This window comes from Bombus terrestris, chromosome 6 (assembly GCF_910591885.1).
Source record: "Bombus terrestris chromosome 6, iyBomTerr1.2, whole genome shotgun sequence".
In the NCBI taxonomy this organism is placed as follows: domain Eukaryota; kingdom Metazoa; phylum Arthropoda; class Insecta; order Hymenoptera; family Apidae; genus Bombus; species Bombus terrestris.
Window position 1 is genome coordinate 1467865 of NC_063274.1, and position 14162 is coordinate 1482026.

General features: G+C 38.4%; 1 protein-coding gene across 1 annotated transcript; it reads left to right on the forward strand.

Annotated features, from left to right (window-relative positions):
- Positions 1-10365: 10365 nt before the first annotated feature.
- Positions 10366-14071, forward strand: LOC100646690 (trypsin-2). Its single transcript, XM_003402867.3, has 5 exons — positions 10366-10495; positions 11167-11335; positions 12309-12444; positions 13200-13307; positions 13597-14071. Exons 1-5 carry the CDS (start codon positions 10450-10452, stop codon positions 13891-13893), a joined length of 756 nt encoding a protein of 251 aa, XP_003402915.1. The 5' UTR covers positions 10366-10449; the 3' UTR covers positions 13894-14071.
- Positions 14072-14162: the final 91 nt, after the last annotated feature.

Consider the following 14162-nt stretch of genomic DNA (forward strand, 5'->3'; position numbering starts at 1 on the left):
ATCCTTTACGCTTTTATCCTTTCTGACGACAGTGAAATCTCAATACTATGTTTATCGAGAAATAATTTACAGACGCAATTCGTAGACAAATCCACGGATACGAGCTGTTCGTTCGAAAACAGAAATAATCCTTCTTAAAGGCTTTACTCGAGTTATTCTTGTTAATTTAAACTTGCTAAGACTTACGATACGAACAAAAGATATTTGTATTAAATTAAAAAGGAAAGAAAGGGGAGGAGCAATCCAGGTTATGGTCTGAAGCTTTATACATTGTTAACCATCGGCATCCATTCTCTCTCATATTCTCTATTTAAATTCCTCGATTCGTGCTAAATCGCGTTTAATCCATCCTAAGACGAGGCTCATCGCACGCAGCCGTTTTAATTACGACTGTGGTTCGCGTCAAGCTAAGTTAATTCCGTGTCCATTTGCGTTGGCAAAGAATTCCGGCGTATCGGTGCGACGCCATCGTCGCGTGAGGAATTTCGTATTAAAAGTTTACCTGGTCGTTGCGACGATCCCGTTGCGGCAAAGAGTAGAAATTCCGTTATGCGACCGAGCTAGTAGGAATTCCGTAGTTACGTGTGTCATTCGCCGTTCCAATGTCCTCTCGTTGCAGCATTAAGAGCATCCTACGACTTTCACTCGACGAAAGCTTCTTTGTCATTGTATCCTCCTAGCTTTTAATAATGAATTTTAAAAATCAAACGAATTTCACTAGTATTAGTATACAATAGTATCATTAGCGCAATCAATTTTACGAATTTTCATAACGATATTTTATCGACGTTATCCTTCGTGATATTGTCCATCGTACCATGTTTTATCGAACCTTCCGTTTAAGCCATTGAAGCATTTTCCATCAATTTGTTAATTAAAGATTGAACTGACGAGAAAAAATTTACGATTATTTTAGTTACGTTTGCTGTGATTAAGAAATATTAATTTTTGTCGCCTATACATCGGTATATACACCGATAGTTATACGAGCGTATAAATTATAATTCCACTTCATGGATCCTACTGTACCGTAAATTCTAATTAAATGATCGATACATTTTTTTCCGTGTCGGATAAATGTACCTACGTATAAAAATACACGTGAAATCAATGTTATTCTCGCTCGTTTAATGAGAAATATATTGTATCGTGTGATTGACAGGCGAATGACTAATGAAAGGCATGACTGATTTCGATTGCGCGCGATCGCAACTGCGATTTGGCAATAAAACGAACAACGTTTCAGGCGAAAATTATCTATCAGATAGTCGGAGCGAGCAGGCTAACCAAATCAAAATATCGAGAGTAAAGTTTGGAAATTTTTCTTTCCGCGTATTGTTACGCGTTTATATGTTTAGGCAACCTTTGAACCAAAAATACTATGCCACAAAAGTCATAGCCATTGAAGCTTTTTTAAACAAATCGTGTTACTTGATGAATTAAACTTGGAAGATATTACAGTCTCTTTGAAAGTCAAATAAATTAGCTTATAAATTGCTTGAAAATTTATATCAATTACAATGGATACTTTTTAATCGAAGTACGAATAAAACAACGATTATCGGGAGAAAATTTGAACGATATCGCAATCGATCGATCGATATCACAAAATATTAAATACATCGTTAAAATTCAACTACGTTAAAAATTATTTCGATACGTGTTATTCCATCTACGACTGGGTAATTAGCGAATCGGTATGGAGAAAAGAGAAAAATTTGCGGATGTTGCGTATTAGTAGACCAAATTTCAGAGAAATTCCGTTGTCCCATAAGTATACACATATATGCTGCGTACGACGGACAATACGTGAGACTGAAATACAAAAGCTAATTGCTCGCGGGCCAGATGTAACGAAGGCCATTGTACTTACAATAACGTATTGTTTTAGCGCACTACGCTAAAGGCTGTATCGGAGTGTACTCGCTTTAATCATCCATGGTGTAAATAAGCTAACAATCGCATCGAGACGAGGTCGATGAGGGTACCGTCTTACCGCGAATCGAGCGTTCAAGCTGCGTATACCGCGTCTAATCGTCGATCTAATTATTCAATTTGCTTCTCGTTAAACTTGATTCCTAGCTTTTTGAACAATTCTCACTGTACGAGCAATTATACTATCGCGATTGAGTAAACGTATTTATGAGAAGATGCAGGCATTCGTATAACGTTGCACAGACTTTCCTTCTAAGACTATTTCTATACGCGATCATTTTATTTATATTCATATACGGGCAACGGTAGCTGTATTTCATGAATTAAAATTTTAAGCTTTTAAACCGCAAGAACGAATATAGGCAGATTATATATAAATAGTAATTCGCTATAAATATCAATTTGTAGCAAAGTTAAGAACTGTCTGGATCGATATATGCAAGTGTTTTCAATTACATGCACGAATACGTGTGTTTCAGTTTCGTGAGAATTTATAGTTTTAGAATTTATGTTTTATCACGACCGAAGCGCGAGGTCTCGTCGGAAAAGGCGTTTCACGTATTTTCAAAATAATTTACCCGAACGATAGTCGCATCAAGCGTTTCTTTTCCCGATAGTACAGCCCCTAGCCTTGCCAAAACCGAATTTCACGTAACTCCTAGGTAATTTATCCGAGACGAATAATCAAATCGAACAAATTCAAATAGACACGCGCAACAAAGGGAAAGAAGGGAAGCATTCATCCTTTGACGGTTTGACGGAGAACGGAAAGGTCGTGCACGCTTTCCCGTCACGGAAACTGAATTTGAAGGGGTATTTTCAGTTACGAATTACCCCGAAAGTTGACTTCGGATCTTTTCAGCCATTCTACCCTCGTGTACCGTCGCTGAATTTTACTTACAATTTCTATACCCGGTAGCTGCCACTGCTAACATTCCGAGGTCGTACAGTGCATAAAAGCGGGCTCGTTGGGAAACGTTCGCGTACGAGTACGAGAAGGAAGAACGACCGCCCAAGGCTGCCGTGAAACCTGGGTACATACGTTACGGCGTTTTATTTCGTCATTGTTTTCTCGGAACTTTTCGTCCGCTTCTGCGAACACGCCGCCCGTAAACTTACTATTTCCCTTGACGCAACTTCTTTCACCTACGGGCGACACGTTCCGCGCTTTTCTATATTTTTTCGTCCTGCGTTTCACCCTCTATCCTACTCACCCTTGTCGCGACATCAGCATCTGTCGTTTATCTCCGTTTGATTTATTACTTCGTCGCGTAATTTCCGTATCGCAAACTTTACCACGCAAGTTTTCTCGCTTACAAATGGAAGAAACGATACGTTCGCGAGTGCGCCTCTTTCGTTTGGTTTTTTAATAACCGATGGCGTTCCGATGGTTTTCGTTCTTCTTTGTTTTTGTTCGCGTGTTACGGCCTTTAGCTGTTCGTAGGCGAGTGTGCGTGCAGCAGAAAATGCTATGCAACGCGGGGAGACACGAGTTTTGCGACGTAATAAATTACTTCCACCAGCGCGGAACAGATGCACCGCAAAATAAGAGTTTGAACCTTAAACTCTGTTTAAACTTCGGCAACGAGCTGTGCCGCGGCCCTGCAGCTGTACGTGTTTATTTAGTCTTAAACGCATGCAAATCGCAATATGGTGCGCGCAGCGACTGAATTTAATGCACAAAGCGCCCGCTGTTACAGCGATAAAGATTCGCTCTTTCGAACTTATATTCTTTCGCCGTGCTTGGATTCTATGAGATCTATAACGACGATGACGCTACGCGAGCCGATTATGAATTAACCGATGTTGCGTTTTAGAGTCGGACATTCGTCGATCCGTGCTTTTGGTAGTCGATCCGAGAAAATCGGAATTACGCGCTTTCTACAATTGCGCGATTCTCCGGTTTTCCTGCTCGGATGTGCACCGTTTCATTATTCAATTTACTGGACAGTTTAATAAGGAAGGGAGTTCAGTCTGTACGACGCTTTGGAAGTATCGTGTAGCCTCGACGTAAACTCGAGAGGTACGAAGCGTGGGAGGGGATAAGGGCGGAAAATCCAAATTGCGTCACAAAGCTGCCGAGCAATCAGGTTCACGGTAATCCTCGCGCCTTCCGAGACTTCGCAACAATCCTGCAAGCCAATTATGTATTCAATATGTCTCGTGTTTTAGTTGTTTAAGCGCATCGGTGGTGTTGCCGCCGTGGAGGAAGAATCGAAAGTGTCTAGCGAGTTTCCATTTAATACATTTACCACATCGTATAATTTATGTCGGGTTTATATGAATTATGGAGAGCGTACGTAGTTAGTCTATCACGTAACATAGCTCTCGGTAATACGCAAAAATATTTGCAACACGGTGATTGGGAACTTCTGGTCGAGTTCTCGACGAGTCAAGAAGTTACGCAAATTTTGATATTTACTCATGAAAGTTTGAAAGGAATTAGCATTTTATAATATATAAACTTTTTGACTGGCAAAAGCTATTTTATGAGGATGGAAGTGCAGGTTGCATAAATAGGCCATTTACGGATACGTATACGTGCAAACAGGAAACAATTTTAATATGTAAATAATACTTTTGTTTAACGCAGTTTGAATAACCGATGTTTATAGAACAAAATTTGTCTAGTTCTTCTTGTTACCAATGATTTTGCGCGCGTGTAATAGGAGTTTACGTTCAATCATTGGACAAACTGCTCGTTTGATCGCGGACTAAAATTTCGTTACAGGTATTTATATCGCGAATAACGCAACAAATATAGAAAGAATGAACTGTGACTTCGTAGTTATCCGATTTACTCGATCCGCTCGATTCGTGTCGATTTCCATTCTACTCGTCGTATTTTCAAATATCTCCGTTTCAAAATTACTCTTCCCCTTGTATTTCCACGAGTGAAAGAAAGAAATATCGCGACACGTACGTGTGAAATTTTCGAAATTTTCGACAATCAGCACCGACGATGATTTCGAAATCACGTAGCTACACACTGTCTCGTAGTAATCACGAGATCTTCGACGTTGACCATCGTCGGTAGAAGGAATCCAATCGACGTAGTACCAAAACGGTCGGAGGAACAGAATCGAAGATGAACTAATAGCGAACTGGACGAGAAAAGACAAACTTCGGACGACAAGAAGGAGAAGAAACAAGAAACGAGAAGACGCACGGGCAGGTACGAGGGGAAAATGCAGGAAGCAGAAAATAGCGGCGGTTGGCCGAAGAATTCTTGCAGGATGGCACTCGTTAGTCCTTTCACGGCAGACTTACGGCGATCTGTCGCCTTGGTCACACATTTTGCCTCCCATTCTTTCCGTTCAAATTACGTTGGCAATCTTCTCGTCGACGAATTCTCGCTTCGAGCTACTGGAAAATTTTGACGTCGCTGTATCAATAGCTCCGTTTTGCCGGCTGACGATTTCGTTGATACTAACATCGATCGCAAGATTGCTTTTAAGTCTGCTCATTCGCACGATTCAAGATAAGAACAATTTCTCGAAAGATGTGAACTTTTAAAAAATAATTGGTAAGTTGACAAAGTTCTATGGAAGGTAAAGGTATGATTACTAAGACGAACAATATTTTAATATCTTCGATACCTTCGATACGTTTAAAGAATGTTTTACTTCAAAACCACGTATGCAATTTCGATGCGTAACGTGGGACTGATCGATCACATATAAAATCGTTCAGCCTTCAATTATGAAATAGAAATGGTAGATGAAAAACATGATAAAAGGTATTTATCTTTTACAGAGAAATAATTTTGAAATTCAATATGCTATCGATCGATTCCACGTTACTACAGTCTTATTTGATTTTAAGATTAGGCGTGCCAACGTTTGAAGGATATTATTAACGACCAAACTAAATTAAATAACGCAATTAACATTTAAACTAATATTCGTTTCTTACAAAGCATTATGGATTTATCAGTTATTCTGAAAAATAATATCGTTCTCTTCTTCGACTCTTCTCCATCAGAGAACCGTTTCTTTGCAGTCGCTAGGTCGCATAAACGTAAAAAATATCGACGACGATGGACTTTATTTTCCGCGTTTATCGAATGATATCGTCGTACCCGAAAATCTTAACACCCAAATAGCGAACGATCCGTTTTCAATCTACGACGTACAAACTACTCGAGCTTCCATCCTTTCTAAATTGTCCGATATTTCGAAAAACGACCTCTTTCGACGATCGCTAGGAATACCGAATCACCATCTTCTCGAACCTTTCGCGAAGCTTCTCGCGCGCTGGCGGTAAGTTGCAGGAAGTTTGGTCGCGAAAGTCTCGTCGATTCTTGACAGGCGGCCGGTTTCATCTCCGTGACATATTCAATCAGAATCGTAGGTTGTATCGACGACGAGTTTCGGGTTTGCGACGGGACGAAAGTTCGTAAGCTATCCAAAGGATGAGCACAGGCTGCCAGAGACACGTATCTTACGCTGGCATCAGCCAGATTTGGCAAATCTGGCGAGCTTGGATAGGAAGGGTAGCTCGGGTCGAGCTTTCGGCGGATGGGTCGCACTGGCAGAGATTTGATTTATATGTTAATCGCTGGTGGCGAGACCGATGTCGGCGAGTGCACAGCCTGTCGTGTTACTCTTTTATTCCGTCGTAACAATCCTCGAAATATGGCGTATAAGTAGACAGCGCTGCCTGCTGTCGCGCGATCCGCATATCCCTGGGTATTGCGGAACGTTTCACTTGCTACAGTTTGTGCTATTTTAAAGATATTGTTACGAGATGTCGAATCTATTTTTCCTTCCCGATTAAAATATTTATATACTGGACTTTTTCTTTTCTTTTCTTTTTTTTTTATGCGAATAGTTTGTTTTCCAAGTTTTATGCGTGACGCGTTTGGGAGTCGTTGCGTTTAACCCTCGCGCGGAGAAAATAGAGCTACCAATGTTTTAACAAAATCTTTAGCGTGAAATTGAAACAAGAGATCACGCGTACGAATAATGATTTTTTTCTTATCATCTTTAAAATTAAGTAATTTTCCAACGATATGGAACTTCGTGTTTTTGCATAGAATTTAACACGTGTGTAGTTTCTTTGGTTTATTTCTTTGTTCTTTTCTTTTAATTCCGTGATTAGAGAAGTTTCTGTTTAAGATACGATTTCGCTGACGGGTTAAAGTATCGCGGCATATGGAGAGTCCGTAAATCTAATTACGCACTCGCCAATTCATCGACCGACTAAGCGCTTTGTGAAAACAGCCATAGCAAAGGCGACTAAGAACGTTCTCTGACACGGTACTTGTGCTTTCAACGCGACCGTTCGAAAGTGTTCCCTTAAAGGCGGAACATTTCACGTTTCTTCGTGCCTTATCCGGAGCAGCGCGACTCGTTCCGCTCGATCGTAAGTCCGGCTTTCAACTCGTTTTACCTGTGAAATAATTGCAGCAAGAATTTCTATTAGAGAAGTTCTGCCGTGGAATAAGCGAGGTTATCGTCGAAGGGGAAAAAAGCGGATGGAGCGGCCATTGAAAGTCGGCCGGATCGAAAACTAATTAATTAGCAATGAGCCAGACGATGTCGATGGAATCTTTGCTACTAAAGCTATGGGACTCGCGCTCGATTCCTCTTCCAGTTGTCTTCACGGTTTCGCTTCTCTTTGCGGATTAAAAGTCCCGAGGAACGTCAGTAGGAAAACGAATCGAGCTACCGGTCGAAGAATTCGAACATCGTTTCGATCGTCATCGATGAAAACCAATTTTACCGATCTTCCTCTTCTGCCACGTCTGGCTAACTAGTAACGAGATAACGGGGCACGAGGAAACTGTCGTGTAAGTCGATCGATCCGCTCCAATCCTCGATGCGGTTATAAAAAGGAAATCTTATCGAAACTGTCCTAAACATTTCAGACAGTTTTTCGCTTATCGATCGTGACTGATTTTTTTACTAAATAAACAAGATACGTATCTCTGATCGACGCATCGTACGCAGTCGGATTAATAGATTACAGCGATAACATTGAAGTATCTCGATTGACTGCAACGACTTGGGCGAACAAAACGGCAGAAAAATACAGATGAAATTAATTGGAGATTAAGCGGTAAATAATTGATTTCAGCATTAAAAGAGATAAATATGAAAGATACGATAATTGTTTGGCAGTAGCTGTACGTGGTTACGAAACGTGTCATTGGCTCTTTATCGCGCTTCTGACGATTAACGGGGCTTCTGGAAAATGCGTTTTCTCGCGAAAAGCTGACAAGGGTAGGAGGGTAGAGCGGTGCATGTTCCGAGCTACGTGTTTTGTTCCTAGCGTTAGATACTATTATGGTGATCGAATCTGCTGGACTGTGTTAGACGCAGCATATCCGTGGTAATGCAATGAACGATAATCGCATTTCGTATTACAGTATACAAGTAGGAGTAGCGCAGAAAGATAAGAAGAAAAAATAGCATAAAGGCGTTCGAGAGATGGAATCGTAGATACAAAGTAAATTAAGCTAAGGATGTTGAGATACGAGCAGAGTAATAACGTTCTAACGAGGCTTTGATCTTCGTAAACAAACAACAACGTAAAAACAGATGGATAAAGAATTCTGAAAATCGAAGCGCGAATCTTTACCTGGGAGAAATCGCTGTATTATCATCTCGTGGTCGTTTTATCGAGAAATAAAATGTAACCTATGACTGATCGAAGGCAGATCGATAAAGAAAAAACATGATTAATTTTGATAGCAACTAAAATTCGATGACAAAGTGTACAAAGCTGCCGGGGAAACCGATTACGCGATTGACTTTTAGAATTGCTACGAGCTAATACACATTGGTTGTGTTGCGCTTTATTTCATGGAATCGTGGCGTGCGGCAATCGGTCGTTGCAGGATGTTTAATCGCAGGACAATCGTTAGTGATCCATATATTTGCTGACAAAATGTGTAAATCAACGTGTGCAATTAGCCTTCAAATTCTAACGACCAACCGCGAACGAGCAATCGGTCCCCGGTTGCTAATAACATCCTATGAAAATAGCGACACTGTCAATTGTAAATTTAAATAAATCACGACGTTTAAAGATGATTTAGCTTTATTACAGATAAAAAATGTCGTTATGTCGAGATCGTATATTTTCGTCAGTCGTTGAAGCAATTAGGCTAAATTAGAATATGCCGGAAAACGTGATGTAATAATATAAAATGAGAGAGAAATGAAGCTCGACATATTTTATGGCTCTAACGATTTTTCCAGAAAAATCAAATTAAAATTTCATTCGTAAGAGGGCAGATCTTACGTTCGATGTAATATATCGATTTTTATATATCGTTATATACATATGTATATAAACTTGAACATAGACGAACAATTATCGTTTCAAACTAAAATTAATCTCCGATAGAAGATATTAACACAGAGAGTGTAATAATAATTTATTTAGCAGTTGTAATATTTTTATCGATTTCTTTATTCATAGTTCGTAGTTTGTCGTTTCGACTCCGTTCAACTTCAATTCCATCGACTAACAAATTATTTTTTGACACGATACTTGCTTGTTGATGTATCATTACCTATGCGAGCATATACTACGATAGTAAATAATTTGCCCATAGAATCTATTTCTCTACTGTAAAATTTTGCATGAATTATCGCAAGAGTCTCTTACGAAGTTTCGTAATTTTATATGAATATTTTAAAAGTAACTGGATGAAAGACGAGGGGATTAAAATGTGCGACAACTTCAAATTTCCACGACCGAACCAAAAATGTTCTTTCTATCATTTCTTCTCCTCTTAATTTCCATATTACCTATCTGATGTATTTATACATATATTTATAGGAAATTGAAAGATCCAAACATGTACGGAACATACATAGCCAATATGCAGAAATAAATAAATTATCCAAAGTAAAGTAGAAAATCGCTATTTGGAATTTATTTCGTCGTTCGTGTTTACAAAGATGTGAATTTGTGTAAAAATCCCCAGTCTACGTGTTACACACTACAGCCAGCCACATAGCTTATAATTCGCGTTTGTAACGCGAGCGTGCTTATAAGAAAAAGATGGAAAATTTGCGCAGCAGCAAGGAAAATTCGATTCTTAAGGAGATTTCATCGTAATAACGCAGCATGGTTCGAGCAATCTGTCGCGAAAGCTCGTCGCAAGACCGAGCTTCATTGTGATCAGAAAACGTGCACAGGGGAGAACGTGCAGCAAGATCATTGAAAATTCCTTATCGAGCAAAGTGTGCGCTTATTCAAAATCCTATCGCGCCTCTCGCATACTACGACGCTACTCTTATCTCGTGATATCGTTGCAATCGCGTTTACGAAAAGGCACAGCTATTCTTCTCCCACGCGATCCGTCATCGCCCTTGTCCCCTATGCTTTCTTCCCCCGCTCATCCCTTGTAACTGCGACATTACGAATGTCTGCACCATGTGCTACTTGTACAAAACACGGTGCATTGTCTTCAGATAAGGATTTTTCGCTGAATCAGTGTAGCAAGTTTTTCGTATAAAAGCTGTTCGCTACGCGCAGTCTTCATATTGTTCTAAGATGTTGCGAATTGTTTTACTCGCTGCTTTCATCGTCGGGTGCCTCGGTGAGTGCGAGCAAAGGGATTTCCACAGCCCTTTAACTCTCTTATACGATCGCTACGCGTTACAAACTTAACATTTCTTTCTTGCTTTTCGCGCCGTGTAATTACATTGTAACGTATGAAAGTAAAATAGACAGGAGTAATAATCGAATCGAAATTTTGAAGTTGCCTTTACGCTTTATGCTTTATAGACTATAAGAAATAAATAACTTTTTGGTTTTCATAGAGTAATTAATTATGATAAGTGCCTTTAATCCATTGCTGCGGCTCGATGGAAAAATTGAATCGAAATCTTACAACTGCTTTCGTCGTACACTTTACAGAATTTTCCAAATAAGTTCGTTTTCTGATTCGCACTGTGTAATTTGATACCATTACTGCATGTGGTATATCAATGCGAGGGTGAAATAGAAAGGGGTGTGCATGTGTTCTTAAAAAAAAAAAAAAAAAAAAAAAAAATGCTGCTCGCAACAATTGCTATTTTTAAGTTTTAACTAAGCTATTTTCAAAAGACTCGCGTGTTTAGATCCATAACGGGTTGTTTTAATCGTGTCGTATTAATCATAATCATCAAGTGGTATTACAAACAAAAGAATAACAAATATTGCCACCTATCTATCGTGTTTTTCTCTAATGAATCTCCTTACTTCATTTTCTCTAATTTAATGCCACAGGCTCTGTGCCGAAGCCGGTCTCTCTGTTTCCGGACTCTCAAATCATCGGAGGAAGCGAGGTCGACATAGGTCAACATCCGCATCAACTGAGTTTGCAAACTAGCGGACACATTTGCGGTGGCTCGATCATCAGTAGTAATTGGGCCATCACTGCAGCTCATTGCGTGGGGTAATAACACAAATACATAAAGTTAACAGTAATGCGTGCGTTAAGCAACCGTGAATAAACGTCTGCTTCACATTGGTGGCGTATGAATCTTCCGGACCAAAACGTAGTAATCTCGACTTTGATTGCGTTCAACGAACTTTAATTGAATTTATCCTACGCGCGTTAATCTCTTGGCTGATCCATTAAACCGATATTTCGCGGACAAAATGCTAAAATTAATTAACAGGAAAACCGTTTATCGTAGGAAGAATTTAGCTAGGGATTTTTTTTCATAAAATTCTATCTATATACGTTCTATTGATACCAGGGTGTTGCAGGAATGTTTGCAACTAAGATCGTGTTCCGTTGAAAGTAAATTATGATAATTTCTATCGTTATTTTTAGAATTCTCAAATCATTTTGTTCGTTTATCATGAATTTGTTGAACTCGATCACTTCTAATACAGTTGTCTAAAATTTAATTACGTGACCTTTCGGTTTCTATGTTTCATCTACGATGCCGCGATAGCAATTAAAAATTAGAAAATATTAATCAATTACATCGAAAACGAATATCCTTATAGTAAAATTAAAGACCTTTTCACTACACGACAACGTCACAATTTCGTTGTAATGACGCCATATTATAGTTGTCAACGAGTCGATGTTACTTTTACTTTGCCATTTCGAATAATCGAATCCGGCGAACAGCGGGGTGAAGTACCATGATACGATCATACGGATGATCCGGGTATTTTCGCGCATCGCAATGTTCACTGGCTCATTACAGTAATAATTATTAAAGCTATCGCGATATTAAATCGGCTTTGTGGCTCGCGTTCCATTTCGATCGCCGGCCATTATGCAATAACAATAAGGTCGTTAAACACCGTACGCATATTTTGGAAAACCAACAAAGTGCATTTCGTTGTATGTACATCGTGTACGAAGGAAATCCGGGCTGGTTGGTATTTTGACGCTCTATCGATTACAGATCAGCTCCGAGTCGATATACTGTACGAGTTGGTAGCAGTCACAAAGACTTGGGCACTCGTTATAGAATAAAAAATATCATTCGACACCCTCAGTACAATTCGCGAACCATCGATTATGACGTCGCCCTTTTGGAGGTACGTAGAAAAAATATTGCATATTATAAAACGATTATGACAAGGTAATTGGGAGAAAGATGCCGATTCTGAATTCTCCATACAAAAATTGCCAAAAGTAAAATATCATATGTATGTGTCTATGTAAAATATCATATGTATATGTATATAAAATATCAGATGTATACATATATATATGTGAAATAAATGAATTTGAATTTTCAATATCTATCGAGTAAACATATACTTTGTATCTTTGAAACATATTCTTTGTATCGTTTTTGCACTCATAAAACTCGCGTTAAATTAAAAAATACGCATAAAACTTAATACTCTTGTTATTACATACAAGATGTACATAACACTGTACCAATGCTGTAGAACGATATAAGGAAACAGAGAAAGGCAATAATAGAATGAAAATGATACCGAGTACAATATCATCAATTTATTTATAGATATTTATTTTAATTGTCGCTACGGATTTCGAACGAAGCATTGAATATATTTTTAGTTTGTTGATTAACTGCGATTAGTATCGCTGTTACGTGATAATCAGAAATACTTGTTTGTAATTAAATTAAGAGAATCGTTTCAATAACATATTATATTGCATTGTAATTAATTGTAACACTATAGCATACACAAATCTTGATATCACCTACTGATTGTGATATTTTTTAGTTTAGTTCGAATACAATTATTTCATACTATCGATCATTTTAACTTAGTAGCAAAGAACTGTTGAACTTAATGCGATAAAAATTGTGATTCAGATTGATGGCACAATCAAGTTTGATACGAATGTGCGACCTATAGAACCGGCAAACACGGAACCTTTGCCTAATAAGATGGTGAACGTGACTGGATGGGGAGCGCTTAGGGTATGTCGATCGACCATTTAACTGTCAAACGAGAGTAAATTATTTATCTAAAAAATCATTTGTTGCTCAACTGTTACTCTTTAAAACAAGCTCTTAAATTTCAAATCAACTTAATTTTCAACTTAAATTTCATATTGAGAAGGGATAATTATTAGATTTACTAACCAGTATTTTTCCAAACTTGTAGTATCTATACTATTTTTCATATAAAATTAATAAAAGTTAATTGCTCGAAATTCATCTTCTTGGCAAAATAAATTAATGAAAATTAATTCCTGAATGGTTACAGGAAGGTGGATCGACTTCTGCACAGTTGATGAAAGTATCGGTTCCGATAGTGAGCAAATCAGAGTGTGGAGATGCTTACAAGTACATGAACGAGATCACCGATAGAATGTTATGCGCCGGTTACACCTCAGGTGGAAAGGATGCCTGCCAAGGTGACTCTGGTGGACCTTTGACGGGTGATGGGATCCTGTATGGGCTAGTGTCCTGGGGCTATGGGTGCGCCAAACCCAATTATCCTGGTGTTTACACCAACGTTGCTAATCTGCGGTCCTGGATCAAGGCTCACAGTGGAGTTTAAAAAATAATTATCCTTAAATTGTGATTAAATTACAATGTAATCAAGAAAATATTATATTGATATAACTATGTAGCTATAATAATAATCTTAAAATATTATTAATATCTTAAGCAGAGAATGTATTATATTTTTGATGAATATTTTTCTGTAAACGTTATTGCGTAAATATAATATAAATCATTATAAAAATAAGAGTGAGTGATTTAATGTTCAAAATACCAGTTTAATATGTATGTGAGCTATACGCATACAAAACGGTAATGGAATGT